Source organism: Borostomias antarcticus (assembly GCF_949987555.1).
Source record: "Borostomias antarcticus genome assembly, chromosome: 2".
In the NCBI taxonomy this organism is placed as follows: Eukaryota; Metazoa; Chordata; class Actinopteri; order Stomiiformes; family Stomiidae; genus Borostomias; species Borostomias antarcticus.
In genome coordinates this window covers 17,212,633-17,231,526 of record NC_140235.1, presented here as the reverse complement: position 1 = coordinate 17,231,526, position 18,894 = coordinate 17,212,633, and the positions used below count along the sequence as shown (strand labels likewise).

The 18,894-nt window shown below is 45.7% G+C and overlaps 1 protein-coding gene across 1 annotated transcript; it reads right to left on the bottom strand.

The window, feature by feature from the left end:
* Positions 1–1,680: 1,680 nt before the first annotated feature.
* Positions 1,681–10,670, bottom strand: LOC311329699 (uncharacterized protein). The gene is made up of 5 exons (XM_084461598.1): positions 10,372–10,670; positions 9,902–9,968; positions 9,608–9,767; positions 6,881–7,013; positions 1,681–3,127 (listed from the first exon to the last, which is right to left on the bottom strand). Exons 2-5 carry the CDS (start codon positions 9,919–9,921, stop codon positions 2,901–2,903), a joined length of 540 nt encoding a protein of 179 aa, XP_084317724.1. The 5' UTR covers positions 9,922–9,968; positions 10,372–10,670; the 3' UTR covers positions 1,681–2,900.
* Between the last annotated feature and the right edge of the window lie 8,224 nt (positions 10,671–18,894).

The window sequence follows — 18,894 nt, the reverse complement described above, 5'->3', positions numbered from 1 at the left end:
GAACGATTGATTCATTATTACCATGGATCGGTATTGGGATTGATCAAGGGCGAGTGTGAAATAGCAGCCACGAACTCAACGGGTTATCCGAGATGCGGTAGCAGCGGCCAAAGCTCCTGCTGGCGGGGAGTGAAGCTCTTCAACTCGCCGGTCACTGGCTCCCTGGAGGGATTTAGCCTGGCTGCAATAACGTTATCGCGAACGGAATGAATACCATCTACTAGCAAACAAAACATGTTAAGTTATATTTAACCTGTTAAAACTAAGATGCCTGGATGAAAAAATAATTTCTCCAATGGATATATTTTACAAAAACAGGTTAATATGCAAGCCGGTTTTCATTGCTAAATCAAAGCGGGGAGAGCCGGGAACGTGCGTGGACGCGCGTAGGACAGAAAAGCACAACTGCGCAAGTACAAAAGTCACCGGAAATAGCCAAATGACTACAAATCTAGCCAAGATGGCGCGGTTCAATAGGCCTTCACTTTAGATTTCGAATCCTGGGGGCTTGGTTTCAGCCAAGTGAGTTTATTACAGAAGTTCCTGCCCACGTGATCACGTGCGTTTTTTGCACGCGGCCGCAACTTATGAATGACGTGACGTTCTTACGTAGCGCCTACTAATCGGCAGATCTCGCGTTTCCGTAAATGGCCGCGTAATTTCCGCACGTGGCGCAGATGAATCGTCACCTATAGCGGCCGTATGTAGAACGTTTGCGCAACCTGCGTGTGTTAGTAGGGTAACCACCACACCACATCCACCAGGGGAATGTGCTTCCGTGCTGAATAAAAAAAAAAAAGGTGGGGTGTTTTTCCGCAGACACAACGTACACTCCAAGAATACTTAACATTCGATAGGTAGTCCTCCTACCTGAGGTTGGTGTGATTCCTGGGCCCAATTTCCACTGTCTAAAATTCACTTCTAATTCTGTTTCTGTCGTCTCTTTAGTGGTCCTGAACATGAAGAGAGGAGTGTGTGTGTGTGTGTGTGTAAAATGGGTGTCCTTGAGTGAGTCTTCCTTTGACATTCCATTGCAGGACTGCAGATATCGATTTTTAGGCTTTTCAGACCATCTTATTTATTTACTCAGTGATAAAACTCAGCTGTGCGCAAATGATCTGAATGACCTTCTGCACAAACTATCACTTGGAATATAAACTATGGACCTGGTGAGAAAAAAAGATGATAAAGGTCTGTACTTGAAAGCACACATCATGTGAGTGTTCATTAAAGGCCGCTGTCTGAGCCTCAGCAGTTACACAGGTTGGGTTAAAATATATCATGGTGCAACATCTCTCCCTTGTGGCTAACCATCACACTACAAGTGATTCATTCTGGTGACCTCGAACAAAAAACAAAAGGAAGTAGGGTTGATTCAATAAGATAGCGCACACAACACTAGCGCACACAACACTAGGCTCACTATCTCAATTGATCACAAGATTCTATTCCTCTTCCGCTTTTCTAAACATTCATTTTAACCTCGGATTGTAAAATGGACTTGAAATGCACTTGAACCCTATTCAGGGAAGTAATGACTTGCCATGAGGAAGTCAGCGCGTCCCCTTTCTCTACCAGATTAGTCTTGCTTGAGTACTTCTCTATAATGTGTGCGGAAAAAAAAAACCTGTTGTATTGCAAGAGATGTCGACAAAGACTTCATTTCAGACAAGATTATGAACATCGTTTTATTAAAGAAATACCCTCCGCAATCATGAAGAAAATGAACTGTTAAATCCACAGAATGTATAAGGCTACTTGTTTAGGGTGGTTTGATATGTCAAGCATTGAAACAATGGGAATTAAAATAAAGTTTGCAAATAAAGGTTATATCAACGACTGTATCACTTAAATTGTAAGTCACAATGCAGCTTTTTATTTGGTTAACTCAACTGTGTAGTTTCTATGCAAGCGCGCTTGAGGAAGATCACAACTGATCCGACACAGATGCACTATGATTTGTCATCACAAAAAAGGGGATTCTGAGCTCATGTGTAACCGCTCCTTGAGAGATATACAACTGTGGGCTTTCAGGGGAAGTTTAAATTCATCCCATGTACAACATAGTTTACGTTTCTCTTTGCATCTATCACAGGGACCTCTGTACACAGTTCAACAAGTGGAGATTAATCACTTGGATACATCGTCATATACGTTACAACGGGGAAATCTAAAAATGTTGCAAGACGAGAACACTTGCATAGTAAAGTATCTATGCCCTGTCTCCAATGAGCAGATAACAAAACAAAAAGAAACAAACAAAATGGCTGACAGCAGCCTGTGACAGTGAAGTGAATGTGAAAGAGGCTGATGTTATGCAGTGGGGTCACTGCTGATTGTACAATAGCCCTATTAATCAACCACTAGCCATATCTAACTACAGTATGTTTCATTCACAAGATTTCTTAGAAATTATGCTGTTCCCTACTTTTGAGCTTCACTGCTCTTAGCACCTCTGTTGTCTGGCTATTTTCGGGTCTGTCTCAGGAAATGACAGAGTGAGGGCGCGTTGTGAAGCGCTGGTCTGGATGCAGCTGTAAAGGGCCATCATTGGAGAGCTGCCTCCTGTCTGCGGTCCTACTGGCCGTCTGTGTCACTTTCTCTCTCCTGTCCTCTGGTCTATGCCTGAGGAACCTGAAGGCTGTTGTTGTGGAAGAGTGGTCCTGAGGCAAGCAGCCTCCATCCACAGAATCATCATGTCATTATTCATCAGCAACCGCTTCTCAAACAGTAGAAAATAGAAAAAAAACAACTTGGTTTGAATACCAATTAAAACACACGCACACGCACAAATCAATCTGCTCCCTCTCCTCAGAGGCGAGAGAGAGCGAGCCTGGCAGGCCGCTGGGAGCCCAGGGGATGGAGGCAGCGCTGGGGAGTTGGAGAGTCGGCGGATTGGTCTAGACGGGTCTGTTCTCTGAATGCGATTGGTTGAGGCTGGTAGGACCCTCCTGCCGATTGGCTGGTGCGGTGGGGCCAGGGGTGTAGGGGGGCGGGGCCTCACCGAGGCTGCCAGCGTCGTCTCCCTCGGCGAGACACGGCGGGGGGGCGGGGCGGGAAGGGCTGGGGGCGTCGGCCTGGTCACTCTGGGCACACTCGCTGTATGGAGGCGGCTTCAGGTCGTCCGCTGTGAGTTCAGAGGGGAAAGGTGACTTAGCGGACATCAAAGGAATCCAATCAATACTACCCTCAGCGCCCTGTCTGCTTCTGGAGAAAAAACGATTTGGGGGGGTCGAGAGCTGCCTGCATAGAAAGACAATAAATCTGTGTGTGGACAGTGGGATTGGGCCAATGATGCGTGGAAATCTGATACTGCGGATGCGTGTTTGTATCTGTATGCGTGTGCATTGACAGTTAGTAAAAGGCAGCAAGCGAAATTGAGCCAATCAACTCGCTAGTCACAGTACAGCACAAAAGCTTTTGCCACAGTGCTGCGTGGAGGTGTGTGCCAGCCACAAACCTACATAGAGATGAACTGAAACCCCAGCCCAGGGACATTCCCCTGAATGTAGCTGGTCGTCATATTAATTCATTTCAAAATATAAGTTTTATCCCCCCCCCCCACTTTTTCTAATCTCAAATTCAATTTATTTTGCCTGCCACTCCCCGCTGATCGCTCACTGCAAGGTAACAGCGGCAAGGTAACGAGCAAAACCTGGTATGGATTTTCAGAGACTTTGCTGTTCTCACGCAATGAAAGCGGAATTGATTAATTTAGAATTGTGACTCGTCTCTGTATGTTAACGTTTTTTTTCTTAAAATACCACTTCGTCAGGTAGGAGGACTAGTAGCTAATTCACTATATGGAACAGTAGCTAATTCAGCCCATGAAATAGTTGTGGTGTTAATTTCCTTAGTAAATGTGAGCATATTATAGGAAGCCTACATTGTACTAAATATGGTAAATGGTCTGCACATATATAGCTTTTTATATCCAAAGAGCGTTACAATGACCTCATTCACCGATACACTCACACATTCACACACCAATGGCAGTAGCTGCCATGCAAGGTGCTAGCCTGCTCATTGGGAGCAATTCTGGGACAAGGACAAGGACACTTCGACATGTGGACAGGAAGAGTCTGGATTCGAACCACTGAATTGAACGATCTGCTGTACCTCCTAAGCCACAGGCGCCCCAAATTAAATTTATACTTTGAACTTCATTTTGAAGCTTTAGTAGCTTATTAAAAACTAGAAAAACCACGTAGCGGCTAAATACCTCCGCCCAACAATGCAAGTTGCAGTTAACCTAACTAACCCTAACCCTAACTAATTGCTAACCTAACCCTAACGTTAATGCTAGCTAATGCTAACGCTAACACCAGCTAGCTAAAGCTAGCATTAGTGTTAGCATTAGCGTTCAAAAGTGCCTTTTGTGATGTCATGGCGACCTTGACCTTTGACATTTGAATACCAAAATCTAATCCAATTAATCTAATTGAGTACAACAGGACATTTTGGCCAAATATGTACAAATTCTGTCAAGCCGTTCTTGAGATATCGTGTTCAGCAGGCCAAAAACACCTTTTGTGAGGTCAGTGACCATAGACCTTTAACCCCCACAATGTAATCAGTTAATCCTTGAGTCCAACTGGAGATTTTACCAGAATATGAACAAATTCCGTTAAACCTTTCTTGAGATATTGTGTTCATCAGGCCAAAAACATATTTTGTGAGGTCACAGTGACCTTGAACTTTGACCCCCACGCTCTAAGCAGTTTATCATTGAGTGCCAATGAACATTTCTACCAAAGGGGAAGAAATTCCATCAATGCATTCCCGAGATATTGCATTAACAAAAATCGGATGTACGGCCGGCCGGCCATACGGACAACCCGAAACCATAATCGCCTGGCGGAGGCATAAAAATCTAAAAAAAGGAATTTGCTTTGGTCCATCTATGGTGCTTAACACTGATGGAGACAACATTAGACAGGGTGCAGGGATAAGACAGGACAGTGCAAATGTCTGAGCAGTACAAAATACAAATACAAAATGGAGTGTATATACAGTAAGTGTACAGAGTGTAATGTGTGTACGATGTTTTATATATACAGTGTGTGTGTCATTGTGATAATATTGTGTGTGCGGCGCGAGCATGGAGTGACCATGCATTGTTCCTTGCAATAACAGTGGTAACTCTCTAAACAATCAGTCCAGTAAGTACAGCTATAGGCAAAGTCCCCATGTGATTGGAGGTGATATTTTTCGGCCTATTGTTGGTAGACAGCCATGGCGTAACCCTAACCCTTGTAACAAAACGGGCGCACTCAGAGTGGTGGGAGAGAGGGGAGCGCCTCACCTGTTTCATTTCAACACACCCATTTTTTGATTGGGCTACTGGCAACGACAGCAAGAGGCAATTATAATGTTAATACACAAGGTGCTTCTGCTGACTCTCGATGATGTCAAACCCGGCTCTTCTAGACTCTTCCACCGATTGTCAATAACACCGCAACTGCTTGTGTTCTCGTGCAAGCCCGGAATTAGAAGTGCTATGGAGGAGATGGCCCTGAAGAGTAGCGCCAATTAATCATCTTTTTTTCTATCTTCATTTAATGTATTACATTGTTCCATTCATCACAAATGCAACACGATACTGTATGCGGTGGAGAAAGTTGGCTGTGAGGACGCCATGAGAGCGCGGGAGGCGGCGGTTGCTCAGGACTGAGCACGACGTCTCCCAACAGCCGCATGCCATTGTTCTCAAATGTCCATGAATCTCTCTCTCTCTCTCTCTCCCTCCCTCTCTCCCTCTCTCTCTCCCTCCCTCTCTCCCTCTCTCTCTCTCTCTCTCTCTCACCCTCACCTCACCTCACCTAGGAAACTGGCAGTGCTTTTTTTTAAATGAATGATTCCACGGCAATACGGGCGTTTTAATCTCCATGAATACACAATAGGTCGCTTGTTCAAGAGCTGTGAGCCGGGAACTCCCCCCTGCTGTCGCTAGATCAGATGAACGGCGAGATATCAGCCACGAGGCGCATCAGCGCAGTTCCACAATACGAGGCGCAGGACGCCCTCCAGAGGACCGGCGTTCACGGACGCGGTTGCCGTCCGTAGCTCGCGGTCCGCCGCCTCGACCGCTGCTCCTCTCCGGGATCCCAGGGTCAGGACTTCACGCTGGGGACACCTGGGAGAAGAACCCGCTGACATTCCACCTAACGAGTCGGTCATGCTGGTGCTTACTCCTCCTCATACAGCAAAACAGGTCTGCTGGCCTAGGCTCCATGCCATAGCCTTTATACATCCCATCTGGGGAAATGTGTTCCAACTAAAGTATCAAGATGTGCTCAATGCAATCCTATTATCTAGGCTATTTTTGGGTGAATCCCCAGATCTAGAATACTGTAAGAGCATAATTAATGAGAGGTTTCAGCATGACATTTCCACCTGCGCTGTTTCCACAAGCTAAAAAAGGTCAGTGAACCACATCCTCTTCATAGAAGAAGAAAAAACAAGTGTGTGTGTGAGAGTGCTTGTGTGTGTGTGGAGTACATGCAAGTGAGTGTGCACTCTACGTAGGGTTGCATAATGAAACGTCGGTGCCAGAGCCACATACTAAGAGTGCAGCAACACAGAGTGCATTCACAGGTGCAATGTTTATAACGTTTTTGGAAGCGTTGTAGCAAGGGTCACCCTGGAACGCCGACAAAAGACGGGTGCCCTGTATTAGATGAATTTGTGTGGATTCTGCCGCCATCTAGATAATGCAGTTTGCTCATATAATTTTGTGGGTTTCGCCGTGGTATCGTCAGGTTATCGCCAATCGTGATTCTGAGCTGGTATGCGAGTCCAAGCTGAAAATGTGGGCATTGTGAAGACCATAGCTGTAGGCTTTTGTGCGAGCGAGCATGTTTATGCGCGCGTGCGTTACCTCCAGAGACAGCCTCGTAGGGCGGGGGCATGTCCAGGTGGGAGAAGGAGGCGGTCGGGGGGAGGGAGGAGGACGGTTCCCCTACTGAGGCCTCGTCCTGAACGCCGTACCAGCTGGGCCAGACGGATGTCGACTGTGGAGGAGAAAAACTGCTGTGAACACTTCTGACTGCACACCGACACACACATTACAGTCATTTAGCAGCCGACACTTTTATCTAAAGCAACTTACAAGAATTGCATTTAACGTAGGTAGTCAAGTGTACTGATACTGGCCAGAACTCACAGGCGCACACACAAACTCACACGGTGCACCGACAAACTCGCACACACGGGCAAAAACTCACACGCGCCAAGCTATAAGCACAGTTGTTTACAGAAAAGAGACGCCATAAACCTTTTTTATAGGCAATGGTGAGGCTGAACAGTGTCTACAGCTATAGCAAGCAAACGCCTGTCTGAACACAGAACAGTTACACAGGAACGAAGCAGAGGTGGTGATCTACCTCAACACGCCCTCTTAACGAGCTGCAGGTTCAGGCCCGGTTGGGAGTCATGGAAACTGACCACCCCAGTGAGCTTTGCTCGCGCTCCTCTATCAACCAGCTCAGATCTGCGGTGATTCAGGACGTCACCGGCGGGTACTCAAACACCAGGACGCCCCTGGGGGGGGGCATCCAATTGAACGGGAGCCCTCAACTCTCTCCTTGTCTCCATGGCCCACTTAACGTGAAACATTAACGGGCCGCAACGTCCGAGAGCGAGGGCTGCGGAACCAACAATGGAAACCGGGCGAACGCGAGCCAGAGGACGAGTCTCTGCACCGGGGCCAGCTGCTCTGCCCCGTCTCTCTCTCCGCTTCTCTCAAGAGACCTCTCAGAGGGAGAGGTTACGGATGGTTGGCGGTGGGGCGGGGCTCTCTGCTACACATTCCACTCAAATATAAACAGGAATAATCATGAACCAGGGACTGGAGGGAGAAAGGGAAAGAGAGAGAGAGAGGGCTGAAGCAAGGCAGTGTGGGGTCTGGGGCGCAGCAGGTCGTTGACCCTGCTCCCACTACCCGGCGTGCGGCTGACACTCCCCAGGTGGAGGCTGAAGGACGCCCGTGTGGCTGGAAACTAGCCCTGTCCTTGTTTACACCACGGCTACAGTTCTCCATCAGGATCTACCAGGAAGTTCCTCCAGTATATAAAACACACCAGAAAATAAAGGCCTGGTGGAACTACGGCAGCAAGTCTTACGTAGTACTGTACTGCATTTTGTTTACGCTAAGGAGCAGTTTCCAGTTACAGCAGGTTACAAGAATCCCCACCCAATCACAGCCTGGTTCTCAAAAGTGGGCGCATTTCCTGTTGAGCAACAGTCCCTCACCACCAGAGTTAAAAATAACCCTCATTCTCAGGGCTGCACATCTGGAAAAAAGGGCCACTTATAGTATTCTAGTGGAGGGGCAGGGAGCATAATAAACAGTACTGGTTATGGGGGCGAAGACATTCGAGAGGCCACAGGCTGCTCCCTAGGGGTCTGTTCTGGCTGTTAGGCCAGTGAGCCACACATGACGCCTTCAATCAAAAGAACTGCTACAGGTAGAGCTGGTATTGAATAGACTTTGAGTGCTATTAAAAGGGACGGTGGATTGGGGTTGGGGGAGAGATGGAGGGAGAACAACGTTGAACATGAGCCGAGTGCTGATGAATGAAGATTGCTTCCAGGTGTTGTACGAGAAGCGATAAAACAACAGGGAAGGAACGGAGAAGTGGATGTCAGGTCTCGGAGCATGCGGCGGTGTTGGTAGCACTGGAGAAACTCCCCTTATCCAAGACCAGTCAATGAACACTTCAACACATCACTGATCAAAGACACAGTCCAGTCTGTCAGAAATATTGTCCAGATTGGCCTGATAAACTAAAGGCAACCTGCAGCAGGTGGGAATGGCCGGAGCATCCGGCCCGCACTACAAAGTGACGCTGAGAGGTGGATGTCATTTTACACGTCTGGAAAAGACGGTGTGTGATGGTTGGTGGCGGTCATCTCCCTTCACAGACGTCTATTTATGCCTCACCGTCCATCCTGGCTCTTCTTTCTGGCACCGAGGCTTTCACGGGCTTGAGTTAGATTTAACAAGTACTGGGTACTCTCAACCTGCCCGATTCGACTCATTTGCTTGGCAGAAGGCCGCACACATCCCAGTGTCATCAAGGTCACACACAAAAGCAAACAAATAATAACTCTCACACACACATTTATGCAACCAACTCAAGCTTAGCTTAGGGGTTATTTGTCCCTAAACAAGCCAGCTCCAATCTAGTGTTTAGGGCTAACCAGTCACTGAGGAACCCAACATGAGTGGGCCATTCCATTCAGAGTGAAAGTGAGTAGTACTACTCAGAGTAAAAAACGAGTAAACACCACTTCTACACAGTTCTGTCGGTGTGGCTTACCAACAGTCCTCATGAGGCCTTGACACAGAGAGTCTCTCCGCTGCTTCTTAATGCATGACTAGGAAGAAGTGACTCCCATTTGACCCCATGGTCTAGTGGTGTTGTGTTAAATCTAGCAGTGTGGGGTTAACTCACCCTTTCACAGATTTAAGAATCATAGCTATCCTGTGAGTTCCATTATAAACAAGCAAAGGTCTGTTTGGTTTAGTATTGAGGTTTCCTGTTGAGAGGTTTGTGTGGACAAAGGGGGGGAGGGGGGGGGGGGGTCTGAACAAGCGACTTACATTCTGTCTCTCACACATCTGATGTAGGTAGGCCCTCCCTCCAACGATGACTATCTGTGCATTGCGAGGGTTGCTAAGGTAGGCTGCCAGCTGTCGCTGGCGCGACCGGTACCAGCATACATAGAAGAAGATCTTGATGATAATGAATATGATGACAACTCTACAGTGACAAATAAAACAGAGCATATGAGATTGTCGTCAGACTCTAGTAAGACAAACTGGTTTCACCAAATTAATTTGACGTTATTCAAATTATTCAAAGATACCTTCATCATGTGAATAATGTAAACTTACATGTACCAGTATAACTCCATTGTGAGATACTACTGGATGCAGGAGCTCATAGTACAGCAAACAGCCCCTGTAGAAGACAAATTCATAAGGGCTGAATGGCCTGGGAGATGAGATGACTGATAAAGTAGCTAACTTGTTAAAAGTTCCCTGAGAACATGCTCTATTTTGTAGGAACGGCCTGGGGGAAAAGTAGCTGAAATTTAAACATTCACCAACGTGTTATGGGGGCACCTTCAGTCTACCAGACATTTAGTGCTACATTGCTGGCTTGCTAGCTAAGGTTAGCACATAATACACGAAAGTTAACGTTTAGCTTGGATACCAAATTGGTTGTTAATGTTAGACCTCATGGTTAGCAAATAGCTAGCTAGCGAAGTTAGCAAAACAAACGTAATGTTGGGTAGCGCTGAATGGGCAAGCTGCCCTGTTAACGTTAGCTTGAGCTAGCTTGAATAGTCGGAATAACTTACTGTGTCAACGAGGAGTATCATATGAATCCGTTTGCACGGCCTGGCATTGTGTTTACTTTTCCAGAGTGTGTATTGCTGACCATAGCTAACTTATCAACTACGCTAGCTGGCTAAACAATTTAAATTTACGTTCAGAGGCAGAGTTAGTTAAAGTTTCATCGCCATCTATCTAGCCAGCTCATTCGTTCGCCCCGGTGGAAACCCGAGAGACCAACGAATTTCAGCCAGCTACGCTGAAAGGCAATCTTCAAGACGGACTGGAAAATGCTTTTGTGTGAGCCGCAGCACTCTCCACTGACTTCCGTAATTACTTCGCGTTGAGCTCATCGGGATTCGGGGAAGCCGCCCGCCCAGCAGGGAGGGGGTGAGGCGGGCTTCCTTGGGGGAGGCAGGCCCGAGGATGTATTACACAAAACCGTTTTCTTCGTCTCTGGGCGTTTTACGGGGGTTTGACATCCAACGTTGCATTGGTGCATTACCGCCACCTACTGAGCTGGAGTGTAGGGCAGAAATAGCTAGCAAGGGTGCGGCCATATAGAGATATCCAATACGCCGAGCAAAGATAGCGCAGGTTATGCCAGTTGATAATAGCCTACAGATGAAACAAATTGAATTTCATCCTTCACCTGTTAATTTTACAGGAACCGAGAGGGGTGGGGGGTCTTTATTTGGCCACAATGTGACACACGGCACACACACATATGCAATTTTCGCCAATAGCATCGGGTCGATCGCCGGTGGAAAATGTTCCCTGCATTTCTCCCATCCAAGCCGTCCTCCTCCAGGGGCAGCCAAGAGCAGTGGGCGTTCATGGCGCCCAGGGATCAAGTCCAAGCCCTTTTCCACCAAGAAGGAACTGGTTCGGTGCCGGTTCGCGAATCTAATTTTGAACGGTTCCGAGCATTTCGACCAAAAATAAATGAGTTCGGGAACCCCAAAGTTGGTTCTGAACCGGCACCAAAAAATAGTAGGTTTTTCAGCGCGAACCGTGGTCTATCGCGGGCGTGGTCTATAGATTTGCTGACAACACATGTTACTCGATGATAAGAGTGGTAACCCAGATGGCAAAAAGTCATTGAATCAAAATTGAGATATTGTCACGCTGAAGATTGAGATCAACATTGATGTCAGACATTGAAAATAACATTGAAAGTGCTCGCTATGATCAACATTGAAAGAACATTGAATTTTCAATCAATCCCGACAATGAATCAACCTTGATTCAATTACGATATGATCAACTTTGAAAGAATGTAGAATTGCATCAACATTGATTCAACTATATTATGCATTGCATTATACATTGAAACAATGTTATTCAAAATAACTAGTAATCAATAATTTTATACTGTGTTCGAATTTACTTTCATCCTGTTTCAGCTTTCTTATCGCTAGCTTGACCTTTATTAGTGCCGCTTATATTCCATTTCCAATCTTGTGCTTTCCATACCCAGTTTCTTGCTTTCTATAGTCACAAGTAGCTTGCGCTTGTATATGGCACGTACATCCTGCTACTACATCTGAGACACTACAGGGAACCTACCAAGATATCTTATACAATGCTCTATGAACAAAAAAAGAGCCCATTACTCATTCAGTTATTTATTTATAACAGTACTTTGTTTCAATTATATGAACATTGTACATCGTTTGTACACTTAAGCACACAACATTCACACAAAACATTTCCTGAAACTCCAGGGGACACAAAAACCTGGCATCTGCAAACAGGGTTGTCATACTCAGAAAGGCTGTCGTGCAGAATAAGACGACATGAGCAAAAAATAACAAACCCACTCGAAACAGTAGAAAGTGTGAAAGGACGGGAGAGAGCAGCTAAATCACAGATCAACAGGTATGAACTTAATCTGAAGGAATTATACCTAGTCCTTTTAACTCTTAGACTTCTCTTTCCGTCGTACCCCGCCATTCCTCTCTGGTGCGTAACGCAGCCACTTCTGCACTCCATCCCTGTAAGTCAATTCCGTCAGCCTGCGGTCAAATTGACGAGCAGCAACTGAAAAAAAAAAAAGTTATAATTTTTTTATTTTTTATTATAATAATAGGGAGAAGAAAGCTGCAGTGGATGCGTTCCAGTGTGTACTGTTTAGTGTACTAGATTTCCAGGCGGCCTTAATTGAGCAATTCACCCATCAACCCACCCTCAAGCCTATCTTCATATAATTGATTCACACCAAGGCCTGATTCATACTCACGTAAGCAACGCAAGCTACGTTATGAGCGTAAGCTCCAATACCACTCTGAGCTTGTGTGTATTGTCAGATGTAATATATCACCAGTCCAGCAGGGGGGGCAAATAGGTCTATACGGCGAAAACCATGGTGAAAGTTTAGCATCCCTATCGGAAACACAAGGAATTGCATTTGTGCTTGCATCAAGTGACAAATTTCGGCATGACACACGCAAGGAAGTCTTGCGTAGCCTTGCGAAGCTTGCATTGCTTGCGCTTATGTAGAATATGCGTAGAGTATGAATATGTAGAGTATGAATGGGCCCTAATACTCAATTCTGTCTACTCTCTGTGTCTCAGAGGAGTAAAGTACTAATCCTAGTATTTTGAGGTGCAGGCTCACCAAACATGCAGTCCTGCATCAGTGTGTCCTTGAAGGCCCTCTTCTCTCCCTTTCCCACCCAGTTAAAAATGCAGGCTAGAGTGTTTGTCATGGCAGCGGATAGCATTCATCGGATCATGTTTTCAGAGTTGGTCCCTCCAACTAATGCCAGGCGCGTAATCTTAACAGATTAGAGAGAAAATGGTTAGTGTGCTACAGAGTACTATGTAAATGCACAGAGTATCTACTCATTTATAAATAATTACAAATGTAATGAATTTTAAGTTGTTCACCATCTTTCGACGGACTGCTTCCTCCCTCAGAGCAGCTTCAGCCTCATGAAACTGCTCCTCGTTGGCGAGTGGCAGCACGATGGGGAAGTTGTCTTCTCTCGGTGACACTGGTCCAGCTCCATGAATATTCAGTTTAGCAATTTCAGTCTTTATAAACTGAATGTCACGTGAGATCTGCTTCACCTCCATACATAGCTCCGTAAGAATCTTTGTGTTTCTCATGGCAGCAATGTCTTGGGGGAAAAAAAGAATTGGTTTTACATTAAATTTCAAGGATAGATTCACCATTTACACCATTTGTGTAAGTTATATGTAAGCTCTTCAAAAAAGTTCGGAAACATTATTTCAGTCAATCATTTCTCCCCTTTAGTAATAGCAATTGGTGTTGTATTTTATACCGTTGGAAAGCATTATTAGTCACCTTTACAACGAGGTACAACTTGTAAGGATTGTGCATTTGTGGAATGAGCAACACAGCTAAACGTGTGGGTAGCGCCCCCAAAGAATTTGCCAAAATCCCCTCCTCTCCCTCACTACTCCTCTCCCTCTCTCCTGTCCTCCCTCCTCTCCCTCTTATCCTCCATCCCTCTCCTCCCTCCCTGTCCCTCCTTCCCTCCCTCCTGTCTTCCTTCCCTCCCTCCTATTCTCCCCCCGTCCTCCTTCCCTCCTCTCCTCCCTACTGTCCTCCCTCCCTCCCCCTTGTCCATCCGTTCTTCCCTCCTATCCTCCCTCCTGTCCTCTCCTGTCCTCCCTCCCTCCTGTCCAATCCGTTCTTCCCTCCTGTCCTCTCCTCCTCTCCTCCCTTCTGTCCTCCCTCCCTCCCCTCCCCATCCGTTCTTCCCTCCCATCCTCTCCTCCTCTCCCTCTTGTCCCCCTCCCTCCGTCCTCTCCTCCCTCCTATCCCCCCTCCCTCCATTCCTATACCAACAGGGGATTTTGGCAAAATACCAACATGTTTAGCTGTGTTGCTCATTCCATGAATACAGGATCCTTAGAGTTTCAAAACACCATACAGCTTGGACAAAATAACAATATAATCACAAAAAAGTTACATAGTGCAGGTTCAAAGGTGAGATAGGTAGTTTGCTTTTGGCTGTATTTGGTAAAATTGGCATAATATCCTTTCAGCTATCAGTAACAGAAGTGCTCTGAGAATAAACTTGGATCTCCGTGTTTACCGCTGCCTCTGTATTTTGGATTCAAAGAATGCACGGCTCCCGAATGTATTGACCAATCAGGGTCTCTATCTCGCCACACCTACCAGTCATGTTTGGAGGGAGGGACTACATCATGATTGCCAGGAGGGAGGGGCGGGTTCTTTTGGAAAAGATGACCAATCGGAGGCCTTGTTGACGTCAAACTACTTACCCCACCTTTAAGTGCTTAAATTTTAAGCCTAAACTCCATGACAAAAAAAAACATGACAAAGATGGGAAAGTCACAAGGGATAGGTTTCTCAGTTCAGAGGGCATCAGTAAGGTTAAGAGCCTGCTCAGAAAAAGGTACTTGCCTTTCAACACTTGGCTTGATTCCCCTCCATATAACCTTCCCGGTGGTGTTTCTGGAGCTGAAGGGGGGTGGGGTGGGGGGCGAGGAGTCAGTTGAGTCAGGCCCGGTGAGCTGAAGCCGTGTGCATAGCTGGCACCGCCGTCTAAAAGATAAGAGCCTAGTGGCCCATAGAGCAGGAGCCTATATCATGTTTCCATAGCGTGAGGCAGCTTGATGGACAAGTACACCCCCTGGACATGACGCCAGTATTTCGCAGGGACTTACCCCAATCCAACCCTTGATACTGAGTGCCAAGCAGGGAGATATCGGGTACCTTTTTTTTTTTTTTTTTTACAGTCTTTGGTATGACTCGGTCAGGGATCAAACTCACAACCTCCCAATCTTAGGGCGGACACTAACCACAAGGCCACTGAGCAACATTTAAGATGAGAAATACATACCATTCCTTGCTTGCTCTGATGGCATAGCGTAGTAGGGGCTGGCGTTACATTTTGGCGTTCCTAGAGAAATAGACAGAAATAACAAAATAAGGCAAATGAACACTATCAAAGTTGTTATCCATGAGCACCATATGGCAATTGTACCTGGCTCCATAGGGTTACTTTCCAACTTTAGATAAAGGAGGCCTGTGGGATGAACACACTTGAATACTGAGTGAGTAATTAAAATAATAGTTTACCACCTAACATAAAAAGTCCACATAATAGCCTATTGGTCTACTTAATAACGAGGGTTGCAAGTTGCAACACACACCTGTCATTAGGAGGTGCAGGTCAACTACACAAACACTATGAAAGAATAAAAGAGTTGGCGGACAGACTGAAACGTTGGTCATATGGCAGCTACAGTACATGAGTGCACGCTGACTTAAACCATCGGTCTACTTACCATCATTACAGAGGTCCACTGACCCCAACTCGGCCAAGTAGCTTCCACATACGCCTACAATGAGAGAATACAAAACATGAACTATGATGCTGTAACTCGGACAATGGACATTTACATACTGTCAATCCGGAGGTAGTAGTGTGAAGTGGTGCCCTTACCATTATTAGCCTGGCCAAATGACGGAACGTCCTCCGAGTTGCTTCCTCCAGAGGCTAAAAGGGAACAAAAGACATGAATAATGGATGCTTTTGAACACATATCACATGACTGATGTTTTTGACGGAGGAACTAAATGCTTGTAAATTAAAGCTCACATGCAATTACATTTTGTTTCTGCCATTTAATTAGTTATGACATACCACTGCTTGCCTTTGGGGTTGGTGCTGAGGGGTACTGGCTGGATTCTGGCAGCACTGTAGTAACAAGTGGAATTATACATGACAATATGTAGGCTACAGTAGGTGTAGCAGTTAGTGCCATAACTGATAGGTGTCACCACTGTACCTGGAAAATGGACATCAGGTGGCTTGACAAATTTTCTCTTAACACTGCCTGTTTCTTGCTCCTCATCCATGTACACAGGATTTGGCCTGGAAAATAAAAAAATAAACATTCAACGTTCCCAGCAATTGAAATAAGGAGCCCATGTCAGGAGCTCATGGCCTGTTTCTGTAGAATGAGGCAGCTTGATGTTCAAGTACACAGACATGACACTAGTCTAACACAGGACTGACATCCAATCCAACCCTTGAGTCTGAGTGCCAAGCAGGGAAGAATAGACCAATTATTGGTTTAAAAACATTGAGATTGGACGCGCAAGTGCCGGTTGCATGCATGTCCCAACAGATCCCCAAGCCTGTTTTAGGGAGAGCTGGTTTCAGTTAATTCAACCTCCTCCTGTATGTTTACTGGTCAGGTGCTGCACAATGGTGTTGCGCGCCGAGAATCGACGATGTACAAGCTCACAACACACCGTGGATGCGACCGTTGTGAGCTTGTAGGTCTGCTATTCTCGGCCGTTCTCTGCACACAAAACCATCACGCACGGAACTGGGAAAGCAAGCAGACTCTGGTGCCATGGTGAAGTGAAGCGCTCCCTCCGTATGTCTCGGCTATTGACAGCGACTGGAGGCGGGGTTTGAACTTATTTTTAACTTATTGTTTACACACAACAGAAACCAAGGATTATATATTTCAGGAGGGAACAATCAAAGTAAACATCCTAAGCCTTCTTCCTCTACATTGGGGGTGCTGTGACCACTTTTCCATTGCATCTTGTGAGCGGTTGGGTTCTTTTGGTTCCAGCCTGTGCACGCATACTGGTTCTTATCAGTGTGACGTTGTCTGATAAGGTGTCTATTGAGTTAAAATCAGGCCGGATATCGAACCTGACCTCCTAATCTCAGGGTGGACCACCACAAAGCGTATAGGTGTAGGCTAATGAACCAATACATTAAACACATTTGGTTGAGGAATTCAACTGTACCTTACTCTTCTTTTCCCACGTGCATCTGCTTCGTCCTCCGAGTCCAGATCAGTGGTTGGACATCCAGTATTCACATACTTTTCTTCATTTCGTTTGGCCTTTTCAAATGAGTCTGTAAAAGAACAAGCAGAAAATAACAGTATGACATTTCTTAATAAGTAGTCATTGTCACAAATTGAATTGACAAGCCTAGATATGGAACAATTCACATCAGACAATAGTAATGCAATGACTACTTACCACAAGTCATCAAGAGCCGGACATTCTCGTATGTGGTCCATCCTTTATGGGGCGTCATATGTTCCTTAAGGGCCTTGGAATAATTTATGTTTCTGGGGGGCCATAACAATGTACCTCTTTTGGATTGAACCAGCTGGCAAGAACTGTTGCAGCTCCGCCATTTGGAAATAGTGCAACAGCCCAAAGCACCACCTCACTTTCCATTCTGTATACAAAATCAAAATAACAAAAATAAAAAAAACTGCTCATCAGATGTCATTAACTCGCTGGGCTGGGCTGGGCTTGACGTGGACTGGGCTTGGCTGGGCTGGACTGACTGGGCTTCACTGGACTGACTGGGCTTGGCTGGACTGACTGGGCTTGGCTGGACTTTACTGGGCTGGGCCGCCGGTATGCTACTGCATATGAGCTATTGGAATAGCGATGAGGCCATTTCCCTCTGACTCTGGATACAGAACACATTTACGTTTGATACAACCAAGTTTACCAACCCCAATATTGTCACGCAACTCTCTAACCTTGTATGTACCTATGCATGAGGACTCACAGGGATATGTGTAATATGATTCTTGGTGTCTGAACCTTTTGTACATCACATAGACCTCATCTTCTGCCTGGACTATATTCTGCACTACTGCAATAGAATCTCCCACCTCAATACAATTATCCCCCTGCTTTGTAGACAAGCTAAAATGACTACTGGAGACCTTTGTGTACTGTACAGCAACACTGAAATATTGGGGGAGTGGACCATCAGTATGAATGTTCTGTAAGACTGGTTCATCTGTTGATAATGGAACCTCAAAATGTGGCTGCTCTGACAACCTTTTGACCACCTGTTGTAGAGGTTGGTGTGGCTTGCGTAAAAGATGCTTTATTTGGCCAAGATAATTCTCAAAAGGGAATCCTGATACATTATCTAAAGGTCCAAATTGCTTGTATACATCGGCTAAATGTATAAGCTGGTGTACACTGAACACAATCTCATCCCTGCCATTCAACTGTCCAAAGTGTTCCACAAAGGAAATCATCAATCTATGCGCAAATTCAACCATTTGGCCAGAAATTCCAGGAGACAAAAACAAATACATGGCCACTGAAAACAACATGAAGTTGTCATAAAGCTCACTGGGAAGACAATCCTTCAGAACTACAGGGCCCCAGTACAATATGAAGGATCGGAGCTCTGTAGCTTTCCAACGATCCAGCTCATTCAAACCTCTTGACTTGCGATTGAATTCACAAGGGGTGTGGGAATGTAACCCCCGCAGTTTGCTTGATATACTGTTAACAGTTTGTGAAGGAAGCCTAGTGGCTAGATTGCCCTTTAACCACATATTCAACAGTTTTCTCATCACCCCAAGACAACAGAGGTGCATATAATCAATTGGAAATGAAGAAACCATCTTTACTGTTCCTGTTAAAGGACTGAGTGTTTGTTTCAAGTGATATTCCTCATCAGTCATATCACAATAACTCGAGTCTGTCCTGAGCCTGACATTTGTTTCAGGATAAGTCATTTTCTTCCTCCACA